Here is a 24098-nt window from a genome sequence, read left to right as displayed (position 1 = left end):
TTAAAGGTATTTTTCATTTCTGTCATAGCATTCTGATCTTTAATATAAATCTCTACATACATTACATATCTGATTTTTGTATGCTTCCCATTTTATCTCTTAGATCACTTTGTACATTAATCATAGCTGTTTTAAATTCTCTGGTCTAATACTCCTACCTTTCTCGTTCTGAAACCATTTCTTCATATTGATTTTTTTTGCCTTTTAGTATGCCTAGTAATTTTCAGTTGATAGCCACATATTGTGCATACTGCCAAAGGAATTGTAAATGGCCCTTTGGTAATGTGGTAGGAGGTCAGCATTCAATAATTTATCGGTCCTTTAGTGAGACAAGCTTCTAGACTGTGAACATCACAGTGTTTCTCTGGTATTTTTCTCTACTTCTTTAGCTGAAGCTGGATAGCAAGAGTGGGCTGATGTTAGAAATTTCATTCCTCCAGGTTACAGGCTCTGATAATAACTAGTTTTTCATGTGACCAGTCTTTGTTAAGCACAAAGTTCTCTGTCTATTTCAAAATGGTTCGTTTCTTCTCCCTCTGGAAATATTTTTGTAGTATTTATTGTTTTTAGTAAATATTTAGTGGTTTGGCTGCTGGAGAAGAAGCCCAGGAAGTGAGGGCTTCTGACCATGACTCAGTCTCCCTGTCGTTCTCAATGATATACTGTGCCTCCAGCAATTTTCATGCGAGCACTGGTTCCTAGGGATATTTCTACACAAGTCTCTGCTCCTGTCAACGATGATGGTGCTTGTGTTTGTGTCCTTGTCTTGAGTATCGGTTTTCCTTGTGTTTTCACACTTTCCGTAAAACACCAAGAAGCACAACTTGTATATTTTTTATTTTTTATTTATTTTATCTTCCCAACTTCTACTTCTTCGGAGAGGCTGGTGATTTCTCTACTCCTTACATATGGAACTGGGCAATCAAAGACTTTTTGAAAGAATGTTTAATGCTAAATTATGTTTACATTCCAACCTATTGGAACCTATTGTCTATATCCAACCTATTGTCTAAATCTATTTGATAAGTTATCTTCACCTGGAGAATTATTATGTGTATTTAAGTACATTAGGATTATCTTTAATTAATTAATTATTTTGTGCTTTTTTTCATTTGATTCAAGTTTTCCTTTCCTTTGTTTGGTAGAAATGAAGTTTGAACTCAAGGCCTCATTCTCACTACACTAGCTTGCTCCAGCCCTGCACTTTGCTGGTAATTTGGAAATGGAATCTCACAAACTTTCCTACCTGGGCTAGCTTCTAATTGTATCCTGTTAATTTCAGCTTTCTGAGTAGCTCAGCTTACCAGTTTAAGACATCAGCACTCAGATCTTTGATTGCTTTCTAGATTTTGTTTCGTCTTTCCTATCTTCTTTTTATGTGATACTTTATCCTCCTATTTTAATTTCAATGGCCCCTACATGCAGCTTAACTGTTACTGACTGGTGTTTAGTTATTTATCATTTGTTCATTTTAGTCCTTAGATTACAATTATGATTATTACTATATGCCATCACTTTAGTTGGGTAAGATTTTTACCATTTCTCTGAGGTCAACACTCCATCTGGCTCTTCAGATTCTTCATGAGAGATGATTTTTTGTCTCTTCCCATTATCTTTTCTATGTAGCAGTAAACACTTTTCACCTTTGTTTAAAATGTCTTCATTTCACTTTTCCTGGCAAGTAGTTTCACCGGGTTTATAATTATGGGTTTTTTCGCTCAAAATTTTAAATTATTCTACTGCATTTTGGCTTAATGTGGAGGTATAAAGTGAAAACCTGCTTCCTTTAATCCTTTCAGTTTATAGGATCTGTGGTATCTCTTTAAAGATTATCTCATAATTTAGTTTTCGTTTTTCTGTACTTCTTACACCAACAGCCAACATCCACGACAATCCCCCAGAGATCCTCTTCTGGTGTTTAGCAGTGACACCTCCCACAGTTAAATTGGGGCTGGCACTGTCTGATCAACAGCAGAGGTGCTGATACATGCTTTAGAGTAGGTCATGAAAGGCCTGGTCGCCTTTCCTCAGACATTTGGGTGACTTATAGTGATAGAACTAGCTGTAAAACCATAAGGATATCCAGCCAGTCCTGTGAAGGAGACTTCTATCAGGAAAATAAGGCCTGTAGTGAATGGCTAGCAGCAACTTGCCAGCCATGAAAGTGAGTCACTCCAGAGTTGTTCCTATATCTCACTGGACGTACAAGCCTCCAAGTGACAGGAGCCTGGCCAACTTGTAACTAAAACCTTATAGGATAACTTGAGTCACAATAAACTTGTGGAACCGTTTCCTAATACCTCCTCTTTACTGTCTTGGAGATAATAAAAGACTGTGGAGATAATAAAAGTTACTAATTTTGGAGTGATTTAGGGGAAAAAATAGAAGCTCAAATACGTAGTTTCTCCCTAGGATTTGTCAAGGTTCCTTTGCCCTGTCATTGGTTCCTTTTATACATTTTTGAAAAATTCCCTGTTGCATTCTTAAATATTTTCTTCTCTACTTGATCTGTCCTGTTTTCTTTTAAATCTGGGATTGCAATTAAACTGTGTTAGAATGTCTGACTCCATTCTTTAAGTTCTTTCCATTCTTTTCTACTTCTACTTTTTATGTCCTTATGCTCTGGTCTACAGAAATCATTTAAATTTTCTTTCATTTCCTTGCCTTTTCTCTCTGTGTCAATCATCTGCTATTCAACTTCCCATTACATTTTTTTCTTGATACTTGAGATAATTTACAGGTGATCAAATGCACACACACGTACCTGGTATAGAAGTCATTGAATTTTGCTGTGGACTATACTCATAGAACGACAACCACTATCTGCTCAAAAAGCAGGCACACCATTACTTCAGAACATTTTCTCATGTTCTTTCTCCCGAAGATGGACATTGCCTTAACCTCTACCATCTTTTCTAGAAGTTTGGGGTGATTATACAGTCAGTACTCATTTTTTTTTTGTGTGTGTGTGTGTGTGTGTGTGTGTGTGTGTGTGTGTGTGTGTGATATTTTGTTGAAAAAGATTTTTAAATCCATTCTTTTTTTTCCCTAAAGTACAGTCTGTTGGTGAATGCACTGTGTATGTTAATATATGCATTTGGTGATAAAAACTGTGCTGCTTCTAATTTTTGAGCTATTAGAAATAAAAGTTACTTTGAACATGCATGCTTTTTTTTAATGTCAATTTTCTTGATTAAATATCAGAGTGAAGTATTTCCTGTGATAGAAGAGGTACACTTTCTAATGAGAAACTATTACTAAAATTAGCTTACAATTTTTTTGTTCCTCTAGAAAGATAAGGTAAACCTCACCAACACTTAAAGTTGTTGATCTTTTTAATTACAATAATTCTACTGGGTGTGAAGTGGTGTTTCTTTCTGACCATTCCTATATTTTTTATTTAATAATTTTTTAAGCTTTTGACAATATTGTTTTTTAAAAGACACAATTGCATGTTTGTTGTTTTTTGGTAATTATGTATTTGATTTATTATCTCACATTAATAGTACAAGGAGTTTCATTGTAATAATTCCATAGATCCCATAGACAATTCCATAAGATATATTCTGAATAAGCTGCTAATATTCATTAGTGAGTTGTAGTTCTTAAAATATTCTGAATATAAGCCTTCTAATGTATAGAGGTATTAAAAGTATTTTCATCTAGATTATGTCATGACATTTTCTTAGTGGATTTTTATGATTTAATTTTAAAGATTTTATTTTCTAATTTATTTTTTAAAGTATAAGATTAGTAGTTGTATTTAATTCAACTGTTTTATAGACCTATAATCCATTTTGATTAAGTTTTACTTAGCATAAGGTAGAAAACAGGCTCAGATTCTTTTCTTTTCTTTTATATATGGAAATCCAATTATTATAGGAAAGCCTCCTGAAAAAATCTAGCATTGCCTCTTTCATTGACTATCAGTTTCTGAACTTTAATCTACTGAAACGCAATATTTGCCCATTCTTGCACCAATATTAGTCTTTTTTCACTATTAAATCTTTATCTTTATAGTTAGACTTGATATCAAATAGCACAAATTTTCAGTTTCATTCTTTTATAGTGGGGCAGTTGTCTCTTTAAATATTCTGTATACAATGTAATTTTAGGACAAAAGTTCTCTGTAGATCCTTTTGAACATCTTATTAAAGAAAGATTGAGTTTATATGATCCATAACTCAGTAAGTATTCCCAGTTGCTGCTTTCCCAGTGGTATTTTGTAACTTTCAATGTAGAGATCTCAAAATATTTTACACACTAAACTCACCATAATTATATCACCCTAGTCAAATAATATTGTATGAAATTTTGTTACCAGTTTTTTTCTTTCTTCACTTAAAATTTTTGTTCCTTTTATTGCACATTGATTTGGTATCAGTAATCACACTTTACTTCATCCTTATACTTCTTCGGCAGAATTTTTAACTTCCATATTAAAACTCATATCGTTTACAAATCAGGCTGGCAATCTCTTCTTATTTATTTATTTATTTATTTATTTTTATTTTTTTTGCCAGTCCTGGGCTTGGGCTCAGGGCCTGAGCAGTGTCCTTGGACTTTCTCAAGGCTAGAGCTCTACCACTTGAGCCTCAGCACCACTTCCAGCTTTTTTCAATGTATGTGGTATCGAGGAATCGAACCTGGGTCTTTGTGCATGCTAGGCAAGCACTCTACCACTAGGCCAAACTCCCGGCCCCACCCCCCTTCCTTTTTAATCTTGGACTTTTATTTCCCTTTCTTAGTTATTTCATTTGTTAAAACTTCTGTAAGTAGGCTAAATTAAAATTGTAAAATTAGCTATTCTTACCTGGATATTTGAGGTCTCATCATTGTGTATGATGTTAAGTAAAGGATTACTTTCCATTCTTTACCCAATGACGAATTATCAGTAATGTGCAATGGTTTATGTGTAGATTTTACCTACCATGGGGACCTTTTATTAAGACTTGAGTATCTTCTTTTCTTTGGATCCAGTGCTTTCACACAAGTATATTAATACATTACAATTAATCTGACCAAATGTCTAATCCAGGAAAGATATCCCATCATCAATAAATTTTTGTTTGCATATTTAATTTCAATTATTATAGTATTAATTTCTTAATAGATGCCTTGTTAGACTTTTCCTCTTCCAATTTATTAGATATTTTTTGAAAGTCTTTGTTACTTATTCCTTTTCAAGTATATCAAATATACTTACTGTACATTCTGAATCTGATTTCGCTAAACTATGAGACACTTATCTGTCTGCTTCTGCTCTTTCCTTTTGTTTCTGGCAAGTAATGCTAACAGTAGTTCTTATTTTTCTGTCATATATTTATTGTGTTATTTTTATTTTTTAAGATGACTTCATGTTTCCTGGAACTTTATTTCCAAGAATTCTTTTTGTATTCAGTTCACCATATATGCTTCTAGAGAGAATATGCAATGAGTCTTAGTAGCTTGGGAATGCTACAGCATGGATTTATTTAAATTCTTGATTATATTTTTCCATCCTTAAAAACTGGGCAGCCGACCTCCATTAAGACTAGCCTTTGGCCAAGAATTCTTAGAGGAGACTTTTCTGTTCTTCTATCAAGAGCCAATATTAAGAAAGTCAAGTTTCCTTGGATGTATTCTATCTTTATATATTTGATAATTGTTAACTGTTTTGTTTTCCTCTGACAATTTAATCTCTGTGATTCCTGGATCTTTACAATGTTCTCTGATTCAACTTTCATGTACTGCCAATGTCCAGAGATTGCTTTCCTGTTCCCACAGGATACAGCTACTAAAATGAAACCTCTCAACTGCTTAGTGTTTCTGGCACTCACAAGATGGCAGCTTCTGTGTTTGAATTTCACCATCAATTACTGCTCAGCCTTGGTTCCCAAATCCATGCTTTGTTATAAAATCAGCCATGCATTTGTAATACCGACTGGTATGTCTTTTCTTGTATTTTCAGACATTGTAATGAAAGGATGTCTAGTTTAATATATACCAGGTACAGAAATGTTCAACATTTACTTTTAGAGGGGTTTATCAGTCAAGGGGCTTAAACTCAGGGCCTGGTGGTTGTCCCTAACCTTCTGTTTTTCCTCCTGCTCAAGGCTAGCACTTAACTACTTTGAACCACTGTGCCACTTCTGGTTTTCTGGTGGTTAACTGGAGATAAAACTATCACAGACTTTCCTGCTGAAGCTGGCTTTGAATTGTAGTCTTCAGATCTCAGCTTCCTATGTTGTTAGGATTACACATATAAGCCATTGGTGTCTGGCTTAGCATTTACTTTTTAATCTTTACTTGTTTTAGTTTTTATTTAGGTGGATGGCAAATAAATGAGTAGGCCAGATAACACAGTCATTGAATATTATGCATATAAGCCCTGACCCCAACCTATGATGGTTTACTTCTAGAATACTCCAAAGGATTTCCATTATCTTCTAGAGCTAGACACTTCTAGAGACACAGACAACGAAGGAACTGTATAATAAGAAGAATGACTGAGGCCTGTGTCAGTACCTCCAAATCTCATACTTATGGGTAAAATAAAGCTTGAATGAACCAAAGCATTTCTCAGAATTTGGCAAAAATAAATGTTGGCTTTATTTTACTTCACAAGAAGAGTGCTTCTAGCAATTACACATAGCAAATTCCTGTGGCTCATGCTTGCAATCCTATTTATTCATCTACTTAGGAGGCTGAGAGCTGAGGATGACTGTTGGAAACCAGCCTGAGCAGGAAAGCTGGTGAGTGGTAAACTACCCAGAAAAAGTCGGAAGTGGCTCTATGGCTCAAGGGATAAAGTGCTAACCCTGGGGCCTGGAGTTTGGCTTAGTGGTAGAGTGCTTGCCTAGCATGCACGAAGACCTGAGTTCGATTCCTGGGTACCACATACACAGAAGAAAAAAAAGCCGGATATGGTGCTGACGCTCAAGTGGTAGAGCTCTAGCCTTGAGAAAGTCCAAGGACAGGGCTCAGGTTGAGCTCAAACCCAGGACGGGCAAAACAAACAAACAAACAAACAAATAAATAAATAAAATGCTAACCTTGAACAAAAAGAAGCTTAGGGACAAAGCCCAGGCACAGAGGTCAAGCCCCAGGCCCCCAAAAATAAATAAATAAAAAGTGGGCTGGGAGTTTGGCCTAGTGGTTTAAGTGCTTGCCTAGCATGCACGAAGACACGGGTTCGATTCCTTGGTACCACATACATACAAAAAAGCCAGAAGTGGTGCTGAGGCTCAAGTGGTAGAGCTCTAGCCTTGAGAAAGTCCAAGGACAGTGCTCACGCCCTGAGCTCAAGCCCAGGACTGGCCCCCCCCCCAAAAAAAGTTGTTAAATAGATTAATTGAAAAAGTTTGAGCATCATGTCTCTTAAACATAAGAAATGTCCCATAAATAATGTTATTCTATTCTTGTATGAAAGGTCTAGGGCTGAGGCGGGTAATTGTTAATATCTTTATAAACTGAATGGTTTCATGTCTTCAGGGCGCTATGGAAATGGACCCAGGAAATCTCAGCCTTGGTTCCTCATCCTGTGGGGCTTCATCCTGAGGTCCTAAGTACCCCCATTTCTTCATAGCTCTGACCATCCACTTCTCATATAGCTTTTCAGTGCAAGTAGTTCCTATAACTGATAACCTTTTACTGTGCAACGTGACACTTGAAAGAGTTTCTGCTGGGCATTAATGAATCACAGATAGCAAGGAAAGTTTCTGTCCCCAACGGCCTGTGGTTGAATTTGATTCTCACTGTTTGTTATCTATTAGATTCATTTGGAAGGATTTCCAAACACCAGTTAATGCTTCTGTGTTTATTGTCTCTCCCACTGTTTATATCTGGATATTATGATATAGGAATCTCACTACTTTATTGCTCATAGCCAGTCCCTATATACAAAGTATTTAAAATCTAGTTAAAACTATTAAACCAAAACCCCAAACAAAATCTAATTTTGAAAGCATTCCATTATGTGGTTCTTTAGTAGGATAAGCAAATATGGCTGATACATTGAACTTGCAAGCCCTAAAGAATGTATTTATAACATTGTTCCCAAGGTTATATACCAATTTCAAAGGCCACAGTGAAAACAATAGCTCCACCAAATTATAAAGGAGAAATGTACTCACTACCTTACATATGTAACCATAACTCCTCTGTACATCACCTTGACAATAAAGTTAAATTAAAAAAAGAAAATTACAACTATAATCTGTGTTCTGGAAATACTTCATATAATACTATAAATAAAAGAACTTAGCTTACCAATTTAAGGTAACCCTCAGCATCTAGAATTAAGTTTTCTGGCTTCAGGTCTCTGTAGATAATACCTAGTCGATGCAGGTAATCAAATGCTTCTGTCACACAAGCGACACAGAATTTGGAAGTAGACTCATCAAAGCTGCCTCTGCAATAAAACCATTTTCCTTTTTAATACCCTGGCTATATATCTCCAGTCCTATTTTAGGTGTCTATTATTACATTGCCCATTTGTATGACATGGATTTTTTTCAGAGCATCAACAGGAAGCTATCTTTTATACTTGCAGTGAATTAGGTCACTGATCCTAAAGGAATCAAGGGAGACATTTGAGACAAACTGCAGTTCTGAAACCAAAACATCTACATTTCAGTAATTGTTTCTAGTATTCACATATGAGTGGGTAACAGAAAAACAAGAACACACTTTTGCACATCTGTGGTATGCTGTGATAGGAACATATACTTGGATATTCCTATTACAACATGCTCTCTTCTCAGATGTTCAGTATACTTTTCTTGTGAAGGTCAATGATTCTTAGGCATAAGTGAACCAACTTTTTTTTTCAGTGCATTGTGGGGCTTGAACTTGGGCCTTAGCACTGTCTTTGAGCATTTTTGTGGTCAAGGCTTGTGCTCTACCACTTGGAGTTCTCCATTTCCAGTTCTCTGGTGGTTAACTAGGATAAGAGTCTCACAGATTTTCTTGCCTGGGCTGTCTTCTAACCATGATTCTCAGATGTCAGCCTCCTGAGTAGTTAGGATTACACCAGTACATGATGACCCAAGCACAATGTTTAGACATCATATGGTGATAATATACAGGCAGGGCTGGAAAAATCACTGCTCTAGATAAGATTGTCTAGATGTTTACTTAGCTTTATGCCTATGACCTAATGGAGATTAGATTTCTCATTTCCTTGTCTGCTGCATTTATATTTATATACTCTATTTATTTCTACATGCTCTTACGATCATCATCCAAAGTGTCTGATACTGTGTCAACCTTCCTACTTTGTCTTTCTCTACCTTTCTCCATTTCCAAAGTTTTGTATGTATGTAATGTGCTTAGATCAAACACCTCTGCATCACATTTTCTCTTTCCATTCTTCTAAGTTTTTTAACTATGGCTTTTATTATTCTGTTAATCACAGGTTGCCAAATTCTCTGCCATTATTTGATTTTCATTCTAATGAAATGCTTTTCAATTACATACTTTCCCAAATTCTATTTTTATTTAATTTTATTGTCTTTAATCATTCAAGAGGTTTCAACTCAGGTCTTAGGTGCTGTCTCTGAGCTCTTTTGCTCTAGCTGTGAATTGGAGGGAAGAGTCTCATGAATATTTTTGTCCCTTCTGGCTTTTAACCTCGAGCCTCAGATATTAGCCTCCTGAGTAGCTAGAATTACAGGCATGAGCCAGTAGCACCTGGATATTTTTTTTTACACTTTTTAATCTTTTGACTAGAAAGTCTACATTGTCCAGAGACTCCCCAAATTGTCTGAAATGTACCCTTTAACACAGGCGGCTCTTAGTAACTAGTGATTTTGATTGAATAGAAATCAGTCCTATGGAAAAACTAAAATTGTATAGATATCTCTTTTTCTACTAATACTGAGATTTGAATTTAGCGCAGGCCTTTCACTCACTAGGCAGGTACTCGTATGCTTGAGCATTGAGCTATGTCTCTAACTGCTTTGATTTTTTTTTTTTTTGGTAGGTCCTGGAACTTGGACTCTGGGCCTAGGCACTGTCCCTGAGTGCTTAGCTCAAGGCTACCTCCCTGTCCCTTTAAGCCTAAGCACCACTTTTGATTTTCTAGTGGTTAATTGGAGATAAGAGTCTCATAGTCTTTATGGCTTTGAACTATGATCCTCAGATTTCAGCCTTCTGAGTTGCTAGCATTATAGGTTGAGCCACCAAGCCTGGCATTTTTTAAAAACAGGGCTTTGCTCTTCACTTGCTACAGTCCTCCTATTTATACTTTGCACATAGCTGAAAGGACAGACAGTCATCACAAACACATAGCATTATGTTAGTAGAAATAGGCTTTTCTGATCTGTTGGACCAGATTGTTCCTAAACCATGATTCTCATGGAATCACAAGCATGAACACTTGTTCTCGGCTTTTATAGATATTTTATTTTGTTTGTTAGCCACTCCCCACATCAAACTCGTTTCAATATATTTACAAATATATAAAACTACCTGTACTAGTTTCAATTCAATTTCAGATAATTTATATCTTCCCTAATGTTGTAATTCTTTAATCCGTAAAATACAGATCACAATGATTATGTTCGACTCTACTTATGACACTGTACAATGTTATCTAATATTACTATTACTTCTTTATCAAATGATAATCTTTTCTTTTTGTTTTCCGGTTCTGGGACTTCAGCTTAATGTCTTAAGCTCTTACTCAGCTTGCTGATTAGATTAGCGCTCTACCACCTGAACCATGCCTCTAGCTCAACATTTTTCTTGGTTAACTGGAGATGGAATTTCATAGAATTTTCTCTCTGGGCTATCTCTGAATCTCAGTCCTCTAGGTTTCAGCTTCTTAAATAGCTAGGATTATAGGTGTGAATCCTGGGCTGCTGGCTTTAAGTGATAAAATTTCCTTATAGTGATTTACTTCATAAATGATCTTCATGTTCTTTTTTATTTTTATTTATTTATTTACTTATTTTTCCAATCCTGTGGCTTGAACTCAGGACCTGTCCTTTCTCAAGGCTAGCTCTCTACCACTTGAGCCACAGCACCACTTCTGGTTTTTTCTGTGTATGTGGTACTTAGGAATCCAACCCAAGGCTTTGTACACGCTAGGCAGGCACTCAGCCACTAAGCCACACCCTATGTTCTTTTTTTAAGACCATTAAGTAGAGAATTCTCTTGTCGAGATAGTAGTAGACAGAAACTGTCACTTGTAACTATTTTCATTACCTGTCCCTTAATATACTCCACAGCTCCCCACCTAAGCAGGCCTCCAGAAGCATGTACACATATTTATTGTCCTTGAAGGTACGATATAACCTGTAAAGACAGATAAAAACACAGAAATATTATTTACATTTCACTTTGCACTTCTAGCTTCTTGCAAACAAGTAGTTTTGAGAAATATGGTTTTTATTCTCTTTAAAATCCATACAGATATCCTAGAGCTAAACTAGACTTCTTACCATGTCCCCTTTGATCATCTTGGAACTCTAGAGTTACAGCCCTCTGCCTCTTCCCACAGGCTGAACTGCTTAATCTCAGTTGCACTGAGAAAATTTTATCCCTTCTCCCAGGCTAAGCTCCAAGTCCCCCTTCTTAATAAAGCAGCTCATTATCCTACCTACCAAATATGGCTTCTCCCCTCCAAAGCCACAGGCCTTTGTATATAGCACTTTGATGATAGGCTTTCAACAAATAAGTTATGTCTTATACCCCTGAACTTATTATCTGGTGTTAGAGTCCTCTAGAAATAGACTCTGGGAAAAAGATTTCTAAGCAGTACATCTGAAATAGAGTGATTGAGAATAACATCTATTATATGTGGTGGTGGAAGAGGAAGCAGAATGGGCATAGCCACTTGGCTATGACTTAGTTTCAAGGAATTGAAGTTGTTTTGGCCTGGAAAGATAAGATGGTGAGCAAGGTAGGTCTCCTCACCTAAGAACAAGGACAGAAAGGGTTGAAGCTGTGGTCCACACATGTAGTCATTCAACAAGCTGAGGAGAATAGAATCCTCAGTGCTGGAATGGTGTCTGGAAGCAACACCATATTAACATTGTGTAAAAGCACTTTCTGGGTCGTTATAAGGATCAAAAGACTCCCTTTTTTTCTAGCACCATGCCCAGATGAGTACAGACACTAGGGTAGCCAGGGTATGTGCATGTAGAAGGAGCTTCAATACAGTGTTTCAGAGACTACGCCCTGGAGCCAGGCAGTCCAGGCTGAAATCCCAGCTTGAGCAATTACTAGTTATGCAAGCTCAGTTTTCTCACTGAACATATGTATTCATTTGATTGTATATTTCTTATATATTATTGAGATGCCTATTTTTTGCAAAAATATGAAATTATGTAATCCTCCCTATTAAGCTAATAAGACAAATGTGATGATTCTTCCCATCTGCTCTATATATTTATTTCTTAGAAGAGTATGTGGTGTCACCTTCTATCTGGCAAATATCATGTAACCCTTTTACTAATTACAATAAAAAATAAATAAAAGAACTCATTTGTAAACATCTTTATGAAGATACAACTACTCTACCATAAAATTCACTTAAAAAGTTCAATTCTCATTAATCAAGGTGCATTGTACTCATATTTGACTTTTGAATTGATTTGTACAACTACTTAAATTAAAAAAATGTGAAACTCAAAAAAAAGAAGAGTATGTGGTGTATGTTAACCTTTTAGCATACTAAACTTATATTTATTCTTATTCTTATCATTGCCTTACTATATGTCATGTATTTTATGAGTGTCTAGAAGTGGAAAATGAATACAGCCTAATATATGCCCTTAAGCTTCTCATCATAACAGACTAATGAAAGAGTATCTGAAAAGATAATGAATATAAAGCTAATTAGAAGATTACTGCAGCATTGCCCTGAGTTTACACTTGAATTAACCTTGAAAGATAATAATATGTATCATCTAGGAATATGGCTATGAAGAAAGATTTTCTCAAGGCATTTGATAAAAATATAAATTTTCTTCATCATAAGACACTGTGTATTGCCCCAAATCACTACAACTACACTCTAGAGCACTATGGAATATATAAATATATAAACTGGCTTACACTACAAGTAAACCCATGAATTCACAAATCAAAAGGATAATAACTCAGAATAATTTCCATTTCACTAGGTGTGGTGGCTCATGCCTATAATCCTAGCTACTCAAGAGGCTGAGATTTGAGGATCATGGTTCAAAACCAGCCCAGGCACTAAAGAACTTGAGACTCTTATTTCCAAATAATCACTAGACAATGGGAAGTGGGGCTGTGGCTCCAGGGGTAGGATGGTAGCCTTGAGCTGAATTGCTCAGGGTCAACGTGCAGGCCCAGAGTTCAAGCCCCATCCCCCACCCCAACAAAAAAATTCTGTTTCTCCACCAAACTGTCAATACCAACAGAAATTAAATAACTAATAGTAACTATTAGTAGATGTTTCCTTTGATTCTTAGGCATTGCAAGGACCAGGCTTGGATAAAATAACTACTTCAGAATGTATTGTGATGATATTCTATGAGCATGCGAGCTCATATACCCTCCCCCCACAAACACTTTTGTGAGGTTTACTTATAAACAAAAAGAAACTGGCAACTCTGATGCTAGATCTAGACCTTACTGGAGAATTCTAAGTGGGGTGAAGTTTCCTCTTCCTCCTTCCTTTTGTCCTCTAACATGAAACATTGGAAAGATGAGACAGAAACACATGTCAGGGAGGCCTGTGCTCACTTACTTTACAATGAATGGAGAACAAAGCTCCTCCAGGATCCTCTTCTCAGAGTAGATGTGTTCCTGCTGCTTTGTGTCTACTATGTGCTTCTTCCGTATACATTTCATGGCAAATGCAACATTCTCATTTTTCACCTTAACCTATGTAAGAGACAGAAACATTTTTTTTTTTTTTGCCAGTCCTGGGCTTGAGCTCAGGGCCTGAGCACTGTCCTTGGACTTTCTCAAGGCTAGAGCTCTTCCACTTGAGCCCTATGTATTTGGTACCAAGGAATCGAACCCGGGTCTTCATGCATGCTAGGCAAGCACTTTAACCACTAGGCCAAACTCCCGGCCCGACAGAAACATTTTTAAAATTAACTTACTAAGAAACACTTGCACTATGTATATAATATAAAACATGTTAAAACCTTAAATTTGCCTCACATTTATATAATAGGCAAGCTTTAACCATGTGTCCTTCTAGACCTGAGTTCCATTTACATGAATAAACTTCCTTTTCATTATGACTAAATAGTCATAGATCTGGTCCAAATATTTTTTGGATCAAAACAAAAAAAATAATTCTGATTAAGAGATCGATGAATTGTTCCATTTTAATTGTACAACATGAAAGGCTTTTTTTAAAATAAGAATTGCTCCAGATTCTCACTTTTTAACATTCACTTCTGATTTTACTCATTTATTCTCATTTCAATTTATCTTTTTATTATCATCTCTGATTTTTTAAAAAGGAAGTGCTACATGGAGTTCCACATCTGCACTATTCACCAAGGTAACTAAAGACATAAGTTATTTAAAATTAATTAAAATTAGAAACTGAATTTCTCAATTGTATATTCTCCTATTTCCAAAACTTAACAGCCATATACACCAAATAGTAGGGCATTTTCATCAGGGAAGAGATTTTTAATGAATAGTGCTCTTATTTCTCAAAAAAATCAAGTTTTCCTTTAAAAAGGCAACTAAAATGTTAAAGTCAGTATCTTTTTCTCTCATAGGTTTAAACCTAATAATTTCTGCTGTGAAGAAAACAAAAAGCTAAATAAGCAGACTGCACTGATCAGATGATACTTACTGACAGCATCCCTTATTTTGGTTACATCCCATTAGTACTACACATGAGTTTTTAGTCAATTGTTGAATTTCTGCTTTAATAGTTGTCTAGGAAAACAGATGTCAGCATTTTTAATTCAATCCCTTCTTGTTCTGATAGTACTGAGGACTGAACTTAGGGATAGGCAAGCTCTCTATCAGTCAACCCATATCTCCAAACCTAATTTCAATGTCTTAGGGTAATCTTTTAGTAGAACTTACCACAACAGATGGGTGCATACATATGGCATAAGCAACACATGAATATTCTGGACCCTATTATGAAATCTTACTCCCCTTTATCCATCAAGGATAAGTATGGATTGTGTGTGAGGTGTGCTATTCTGGGTTTCTAGTAACATTTCAGGTCTGCTAAGGGCCATCCAACAGACGGAGGCATCGGGGCAGTTTCCAGAGGTCAACGCACACTCATTTGTTAAAAATCTGGTAGGCAAAGAAGGTCTAGGAACTGCCAAGGGCTGCACACCATCTGTGCCTCAAAAAGGTCACAGCTTTCCATTGTGCAGTTTCATTAGATACTTAAACTGACAGAACTACTTCTGTTATCCTTTAGAGGCTGATCATTAAGCATAGAGATTTGAGGATGTGGAAGATACAACTGAAATCAAACGGTTTTACTGAACTTTGTAGAGGCTGAGCTTCAGATATCCTTTTGATGTCATCTTCATTTCTTTTTTTATTTTTCCCCAGATGAAAAATTAAAGAAAAAAGCAAAATAGAATAATGAAAACTGAATGCAGACATAGTAGTGAAGTTAATTACTATAACTAAAGTATTTATAATTCTACTATAGAATTTCTCTTTGTTGGATTTCCCTTTTTCTGATGCATAGAGTTAATGTATTGTGAGTGTGTATATCTATAGACATATTTTACTATTAGGGAAATACTTTTTTCTTCATATTTGTGGCCCTTGGGAATGCTTAGTTGGCACGTTTTCCGATAGTTGCCTTCCAGAAAAAAATATTCACTAAAGGATGTGATGTGAGGAGCTTGAAATTACAGCTAGTTGTTATGTTCTAGCACAGACATACTGCTATACAATAGACAGATGGTAAAGTGTACTTTCCCAATTCGAGTTCAAAACAATAAGATAGCAATAGTAACTCATATAATCCTCCAAGATAAACTGGAATATAAAACAAAACAACAAAAAAAGAAGTCAAAAGGCTTCTCTCAGATGCTTGAAACGTAAACCCCTTACAAGCTCAACTCTTCCGAACCCACCAACGCCCAGTGTGGCGATTATCTCAAGGTTCTGGAATGGGGATGATGAGGAAAATCTGGCCACCTTCTCCTTGAGCTGAATCATCTCCAGAGAGAGTGCTTTGGACAGCTTCCAGTTAGACATGGATCGCCTGAATAAAAGAAGTGAAAGTTGACACACACATACACATACACACACACACACACACACACACACACACACACACACACACACACACACACACCTTTAGTCAGGCATCAGATCGTTCATAAACTATACTGAAGTCTTAATTCTGTCTGTACTAATGCCTAGAGTACCACAGAGACTATATCACATTTGATAGGATTGGATTCACAGAGCACACCACAACATAACACAACACACATACACTCACACACACCAAGGAATGTACAAAGATTAAAGACATTCAAAGAGATACAAAATGAGTTAAGTTTTGTAGGCTTCAAAATATATACCTCAGTAAAGTTGTTAATAAACAACTGAAAAAAGGAGCTGATGGAAGGGAATAAAACTAACGCTATTTCCTTGGCTGATAATTAGAATGCCACCCTGAATGTCTTTCCTGATTTTATTACCTGTGTCACTTTGGTAAGATCTTGAAGTTTATGAAGGCTTACCTGGAAAAACTGCTATGTAAAATTTTAAAACATGCTTCTTATTTTATGTCTAAACATTACTCTTTGGGAATACGTCCTTTTCTATTTTAATCAAGAATTACCATTCTGAAATGTATGCATAAATATGTACATATATACATATACATGTAATTCTATAGACTCATTACAAAAGGGTCTTTGGTATAAGTTTGCACTGCAAAACCAGCTGAGCTGGACTCATCAGTGGCTCTGCCTATAATCCTAGCTACTCAGGAGGCTGAGAGCAGAGGATTGTGGTTTGAAGCCAGCTCAGACAAGGAAAATTCATGAGACTCCTATCTCCAATAAACTACTTTAAAAAATTCTTTTGAAAATATTGTAAATAGAGCTGTGGTTCAAGTAGTAGAATACTAACCTTGAGCAAAAGAAGCTTAGGGACAGTGTGTAGGCCATGAGTTCAAGCCCCAGAACCATCACACACACAGACTCACACACAAATTAGTATCAACAACAACAACAACAACAACAACAATAATAATAAATGCAACTGCAAAATCTTATTAGGTACTACTGATTGGTTGTTGTAATTTAACTGAAAATTCAGTCCTCTAGAATATTTACTATACAACTTTGAAATTACTATCCCGAAACCATATCTAAGCATTCACACAAAATATTAAAAGAGCCCAGGTTTAGCTTAGTGGGAAGCACTTGCCTCACATGCATGACATGCTAACTTCAACCTCCAATACTACAATAAAGAAAAACCAAGGTTTAACCTTTTGGAAAAGAATTACACTTAGCAAAGCTGGCTTTCTATTCAATTTAAAAAATGGGCACTACTGGTGCATTTCAAGGCCTATTTAACCCCTTTTCTTCACATGTATGTTCCTAGGAAAAGCTCCACACCCTTACTCTTTACTTGTAATCAGGTACCATTAGTCCTGCAACTAAATAATTCCCTTTAGTGGGACATTCTCTCTATAATACTTACTCATAACTCAAAACAAAGGTGCTAAGTACAGACTTAAACAATCTGTATTTGAGTGGTAAGAAGTACCTTATTTGTGGAAGAACTACTTAAAAATTCCCAAAAAGAAAATGTTGCTGTGGCTCAAAGTGTAAGAGCAGTAGCCTTGAGCTGAAGAGCTTAGGGACAGTGCCCATGCCCAGAGTTCAAGCCCCACAACGGACAACAACAACAAAAAAGCCCCTATTTGTAGGTCAGAACAAACATTTGATGGGCTGGGAGTGTGGCCTAGTGGTAGAGTGCTTACACAGCATGCACAAAGCCTTGGGTTCAATTCCCTGGTGCCATATAGATAGAAATAGCTAAAAGTGGTGCTATGGCTCAAGTGGTAGAGCATTAACCTTGAGAAAGCCCAAGGACATTACCCAGGCCCTGAGTTCAAGCCCCAGGACTGGAAAAAATAATTCTCCAAGAGTTTTCTAGTAAAGTCCATGTTCATTGCTGTACTGTTTTTATTTACCATAGTCAATAGATATATAGAATATCTATCATAGTTAGATATATTATATATAATATAAAATACAATATAATTATAATATGATACTGTATTATATTAATATATTTAGTATCTAATATAATAACCATACATATGATAATAATAGCTATATTTCTATAGATATATATTATACAGCTAGATGTATATATCCTATACATTATATATATGAAATATATAAATATGATATATATTTGAATATAGAGATTTATTCTATTTTCTATATCTTCTATATATTTGATAAATTATATACATAAGTTCTATAAATTTGATCAATTCTATATATTCTATACATTATCTACATATTATATCTTATATATATTCATGTATATTGTATCATATATATATTCATGTCTATATCCATATATATCATTCACATACACAAACATCCCACACAAACACGCACACAATGGAATTTCATTCATCTATTAGAAAGACTAACATTACATCATTTGCAGGGAAATAGATGAACTTAGTAAAAATACATTCAAATGAAATGTCAGGCTTATAACGACAAATGGAGCGTGTTTTCTCTCATATATGGGAATAGACCTAAATTATAAACATATGAAAACATACACTTACAAACTGACTTGTGTATGTTATATGCAGGGGGAGAGTCCAAATGTTTAACTCCTCTGAACCACTAAGCTAGTTTAGCAAAATGAATACCAGGAAGCTGAAACATGTTTTGATGGGAAGGAGTGAGTGCAAAGGGAGCATGTGATGAGGAGAGGGAGGAAGGATGAGTGAATAAAGCCACAAAAGTCAATGTACGTATGTGAAAATGGATACAGGGAACTAGGGGTGGGTAAACTTTGGATAGATGACAGAGAATGATGGAGGTGGTTATGTCCGTCAAGATGCACTGGAATCCTAAACTGACTGAATTGCAACCACTTTGTAAAGTTATTTAAAGATCCTTTAAAATAGTTAGATAAAATAGAAGCTACTCTGTAGTGGTGTTCATATGATGGGACAGACTAGTAAGCTTTCCATGTGATTCTACTCAGCTGTTTGTTGGTTGTCTGCTTGTACGGATAATTTTTGTATGGCTCTCTGATGATGTGATATCCAGATGGCTCCTTCACAGAAATAGGGTTTCCCTGCCCCCTCCCCATCCTTATCTGGAGTTTGTCTTAGGAAAATGTCTCCCCACGTACTTTGCATGTCTCTTTTCATCATCCCGGTTCAGAGTGGCCACGTAGCCTTCGAGGTATTTTTGGAGTTCTTCAAATGTCCCAACCGTTTGGTTGAATGTTCTAAATAAATAAATGAATACATACATTTTAAAAAGACTTTGCTCTAATAATGGCAATATAAATAGATATTCTTCAACTCAAGCTGTTTAGTTATTCGTGGCATTTTACAATTGTTTTTAGTACTTGGTGGAATATTACAGCTGTAGATTTGTTACCAGAAGTTGACATTGATCTTTTGAGTTTCTGGAAACAACTATTAGTGAGAAGACCATTTTTTTTTTTTTTACAGATTTCCATCTTGTAGTTCTGGTTTCTCAACAATCTTTTTTTTTCTTTTTTGGGGGGAGGGAGTAGTGGGGAAGCTTGGCTTTGTATTGCTTTGTTTTGAGACAGTGAAAAGAAGTTTATCTGAAGTGTTTTCTGAATATATAGATAGCAAGTGTTACATATTCTTTTCATTTTAATTGAATTAGACTATGTGTATTAAAATTTAAAATAAACGTATGTCATTTTTATCTCTCACCATTTCTCACATTTAACATTTATTCTTAGTTAAGTTCTCCAATATGTTTTACTGTAACTTAGTATTCCCTGGAGATGCATGCTAGCTCATGATTCATAGACAACAGATATGTTGGGTGCCTGTTCTAATCTCCCACTTCATCCCCTTGTCTTTAGGATTTATTGCATACTGGGCTACCTATGAGAAAAAGAATCAATTTCCAATGAAAGGATCATTTTCTTAATTATACTTCCAATGCTTCACACATGCCCACATCTAGCCATCTATCTTGAATTGTGACTATTATGTACTTTTACTCTCTGCAACAAAACAGAATCCTTAAAAGTAGAGAACATGCTTTAAACAGCCCGTAACATTAAGCACCTAGTACATAATATAACAGAAAATTACCTCCAAACATCTATAACAAAATAAAACCAGTAACACCTCAGTCATGTGCTTTCATGATTTACTGCCTTGACACACATTTAACTGTCATTCAATCAACCTTCATATTACTCATATAACTACTCAGCAGGTATTACAGAAGTAGGCTGGCCATTTTATCCTTATTTCCATAAATACTTTCCATTCTGCTTATTCTGTAAACTGACCCTTGTTGGCTGCAGTAAGAGATAAAATAATACCGTCATGGGATTTCTGATTTTCAGAATAGTTGCAATTTTCAAACAAAACGAGAAAGATTCTTTGAGCTTTGGTTTGTATTTTATTCTACACATTGACAACATGTATGTGTTTTTTGCTACTAAACAAACCAAATTAATTATTATAAAAGATCTTATTTTAAATGTAGATGACTCTGGTATCCCAAGTCTCTGTAGACTCTGCTTCTTACTCGTAAAGCTGTGGTTGAGCAGCTACAACATTTCTAGCTGTAACTTTGACACAACCCGTGTTTATTCAGATATCACAGTTTGAAGGGCAGATTGATCAGCTCATCGGGCATTTGATCGATCTGTAATGAAGACATTGCCAATAGCGCTTGCCATTGTTTAGAGCTCTTGCCAAACAATACATTCACATGTTTTATCACCTTGGCAAAACTGGAACTAAATCTCAGACTTTTAACTCTCTTTTTCTGCTCTGGAATCATTCTAAGCACTTGCCAAAAAACATGCCTATGAAAGAAGAAAAGGCCAGTGTGGAGGCTTGCAGTCACTGCAGGTCAGTACAAGGTGATACCCTTCATTCAGTTCCCATCTGGTAAGCACTGCCTGTATGCCAAGGCTGTGTCAAACACTGGCAGTGCAGCCTTACTGCACGAGGCACCACTATTAGTAAAGCTTGCAGAAGAGTGGTAAGACACGTTATAGGAAACAATTAAGCGTAAATTTAAAATTAGATATACAGTGTATGATGTAAGCATTATTTTAGGATATGGTCACATCTAGAGTGACCATATCATTTGTCCCCAAACTGGAATATTTCTCACAGTGAAATGAAAGGAAAATAAGAAATATAATGTTGGGAAAACCCCTACAGTCCCAGGAAATTATAGGACCACCTAGTTGTAGCTTATGCTCAAAATCTCTTCATATCATGTCACGTATAGGCTATCAATGATAAACATGTAAATTATACTTTTAAGTTATAAGCTTGCAAGTATTTTGTAAAACATGTAGAATTGCATTTTTTTCTGGGTATAAAACAATACATAAACATTCCATGTATGTGACTACAACAAAGAATGAAGAGTTCTTCCTCAGTATCATACAGTCTGTCCTGCAATCTACCACTAGGCCAAACTCCCAGCTCATGTCCTAACAGTATGAAACAAACACAGCCTACAGCTAATGTCATTCAGTTCATACATGTATTTGTTTAAGAAACTCATATAGAAAAATGAAGAATTGAGGCAATATTGTACCAAAACATTTCCACGTAAAAAGTGTCATCCCCAAATTACCTTTACCTGAGCACCTTTGGCATTTTCATACCCCTGTGTCTTTTCTTTGAAATTTTATTTCACCTAGAGTGAGTTCCACATTTCTTCTTTGCTCAGAAAATAATCCTGTTAATTCTTTATGCCCCATTCTCACACTGAAAATAAAATACAACTTTGACCATTTGGTTACACAGCTACTGCTTCACTTTCTGAGCAGGTGCTATGGGTGCCAAATGGAAGAAAGGAGAAGAAGGAAATGACTCAGGAAAGCTGGAAATAGTGCCTGCTCAATCACAGACGCACTGTTGGGCAATTCTTTAACCTATTTTATACTCACTTTTATTATCTGTAAGAGAGAATAAATATAACTCTGATACCAGAAGTACCTGGTTTAAAACATATTGACATTATGATGTCCAACTTAATAAGTAAGATTTGTGCTTCTAAATGAAGGGATTTTAGTTTAGAATTTGTCTCAAAGTGTGAAGAAAGCATAGACTAGTAAGAGACATATGAACAAGATATTAAGTCACTGTTGTTCATCTGGCATAATGCTTGAAAATTTATTTGTATTAAATCAGCAGCTGACTATATATTCTTTTGTGAGATTTCTTGTCATTTTACTGGTTTTTCTGGTATTTCTCAAGGCTGTTTGTTATATTATGACTTTACATGGACAACAGCTCAGCTTTGATATATTTGGATTTATTTATTTTATCTAGTAAATGGGTAATAAATGTTTAACTGATTAGTAATAAATCTGAGGCCATATAAAATATTATTTTACATGGGTAAGGAATTAAAAAATATCAAGCTTATTGTGAAAAGCAAGCTAAGAAAGACAATCTATTAATACCAGCACAAATTATGGCAAACGTTCAAGCTTCTCTGGAAATATACATTGTTACTGAATATTGTATGCTTTGAGAGAGGGTTTGTGCAAAACTTTTTTGATTGCTGAAAGCATTAGAAAATAAATTATAGCCTGTGATGGTGATTAATCACAGATCTAAAGATTGGGGTTTGAAGCCAGCTAAAATAGGAAAGTCCTCAAGTCTCTTATCTCTATCAATCAGAAAAAAATAAATAAAACAAAAAACTACTGGACTGAAAGTATGGCTCAAGTTGGTAGAGTGCCAATACCTAAAATAAAATCTCTCTCCCCTAATTAAAGGAGAATAACTAATTAGTAAGGAAGCAAAATTAAAAATGAATTAATTACAGAGATTTGTTAGAAAAACCCCTGAGTTAGTATCAGTACAGAAATACAAATAAAAAATCAATAACATGTTTAAATCAGGTTATATTTTGAAATTTTAAATTATTCACTGTGTATGTAGGAATGAATTCAGAAGGGCACTAATAAACTGATTTCTGTAGAAAATGAATAAATTAAATCAGTCCACGGCTGGTATTTACATACAAACTTTGCACACAAAATATTTAGGCTGCCAGTGTCTGCCACCGCCACAGACACATTAGCTCAGAAGGCCTGGTTCCTTCTCATGAATTTTAATCAGAAGTGCTCACAGCTGAGGACTGGCCAGAATTTCTGAGTAGTGATGGAAAAAAAAAACCATAAAAACATCAGCCTTTGGAGTACAGAAGACCAAGCCTTCCACAGTCTCCAGCAACATAAATGTACTCACTCTCGATCAATAACCAGGCAAGCGACATCATTTTCTTCAGCAATAATGTTAGCTGATCTGACGTCATCACTGTGGACAAAAGCAGGCAAGTTAGCTTTCAATACAGCTAGAAACAATATATTCATCTTTGTCAGGGAATTGCTGCTTTACACAAAAGTCATATCCATCACTTAAACATTCAAATATTATTATACTTTTTAATGTAATATATTTTTACATACACATGCAAAAATGCACACACACACCAGATCTGAAACGCATTCAAATAAAAAAGGTTACATGTACAAAATTTCAGAGTAAACGATGGTGTTGGGAACATACAGAATTCACTGACATAATTTTGTGTACAAACTTTTTCTTAGCTTTGTGCCACTCAAAATAAAATACCTATCTCTTGATCAAAGAATAACTAACCAGCATGAAGCAAAGTAAAAATGAAGTGATTGGAGGAATTTGTTGGGAAAATGGCCAAGAAATTAAAATATGATAAACCTGTTGAGAATAAAATCATCAAAGAATGTTTTCAGTGCCATTTCATCCATTTTATTAAATTCTAAAATAACTTCATCTCATAGGATCTAAAGTTAATATTATTAATTAAAATATGAAATTAGTAATGTAGCACATGAATTACAATTGATAATAAAATGAAATATGATTAATAGTAGCATCT

At 35.4% G+C, this 24098-nt stretch overlaps 1 protein-coding gene across 2 annotated transcripts in view; it reads right to left on the bottom strand.

Annotated features, from left to right (window-relative positions):
• Nucleotides 1-24098, bottom strand: part of Prkg2 (protein kinase cGMP-dependent 2) — a 99191-nt gene that overhangs the window by 26498 nt on the left and 48595 nt on the right. The window contains exons 8-13 of one of the 2 annotated variants that reach the window (XM_090343998.1): nucleotides 23426-23494; nucleotides 19330-19428; nucleotides 16024-16177; nucleotides 13709-13845; nucleotides 11191-11280; nucleotides 8251-8392 (exon numbers count right to left, since the gene is read on the bottom strand). In XM_090343998.1, the coding sequence (XP_090200124.1) occupies nucleotides 8251-8392; nucleotides 11191-11280; nucleotides 13709-13845; nucleotides 16024-16177; nucleotides 19330-19428; nucleotides 23426-23494 (691 nt within the window). Of the gene's footprint in view, nucleotides 1-8250; nucleotides 8393-11190; nucleotides 11281-13708; nucleotides 13846-16023; nucleotides 16178-19329; nucleotides 19429-23425; nucleotides 23495-24098 lie in introns of those variants that run through there. The other variant, XM_090343999.1, reaches the window with a different exon arrangement.

Source organism: Megascapheus bottae, chromosome 13 (genome assembly GCF_031878675.1).
Source record: "Megascapheus bottae isolate mThoBot1 chromosome 13, mThoBot2.hap1, whole genome shotgun sequence".
Lineage (NCBI taxonomy): Eukaryota > Metazoa > Chordata > Mammalia > Rodentia > Geomyidae > Megascapheus > Megascapheus bottae.
The sequence above is the reverse complement of the archived record's forward strand: the minus strand, read 5'-3'. Positions and strand labels throughout refer to the sequence as shown.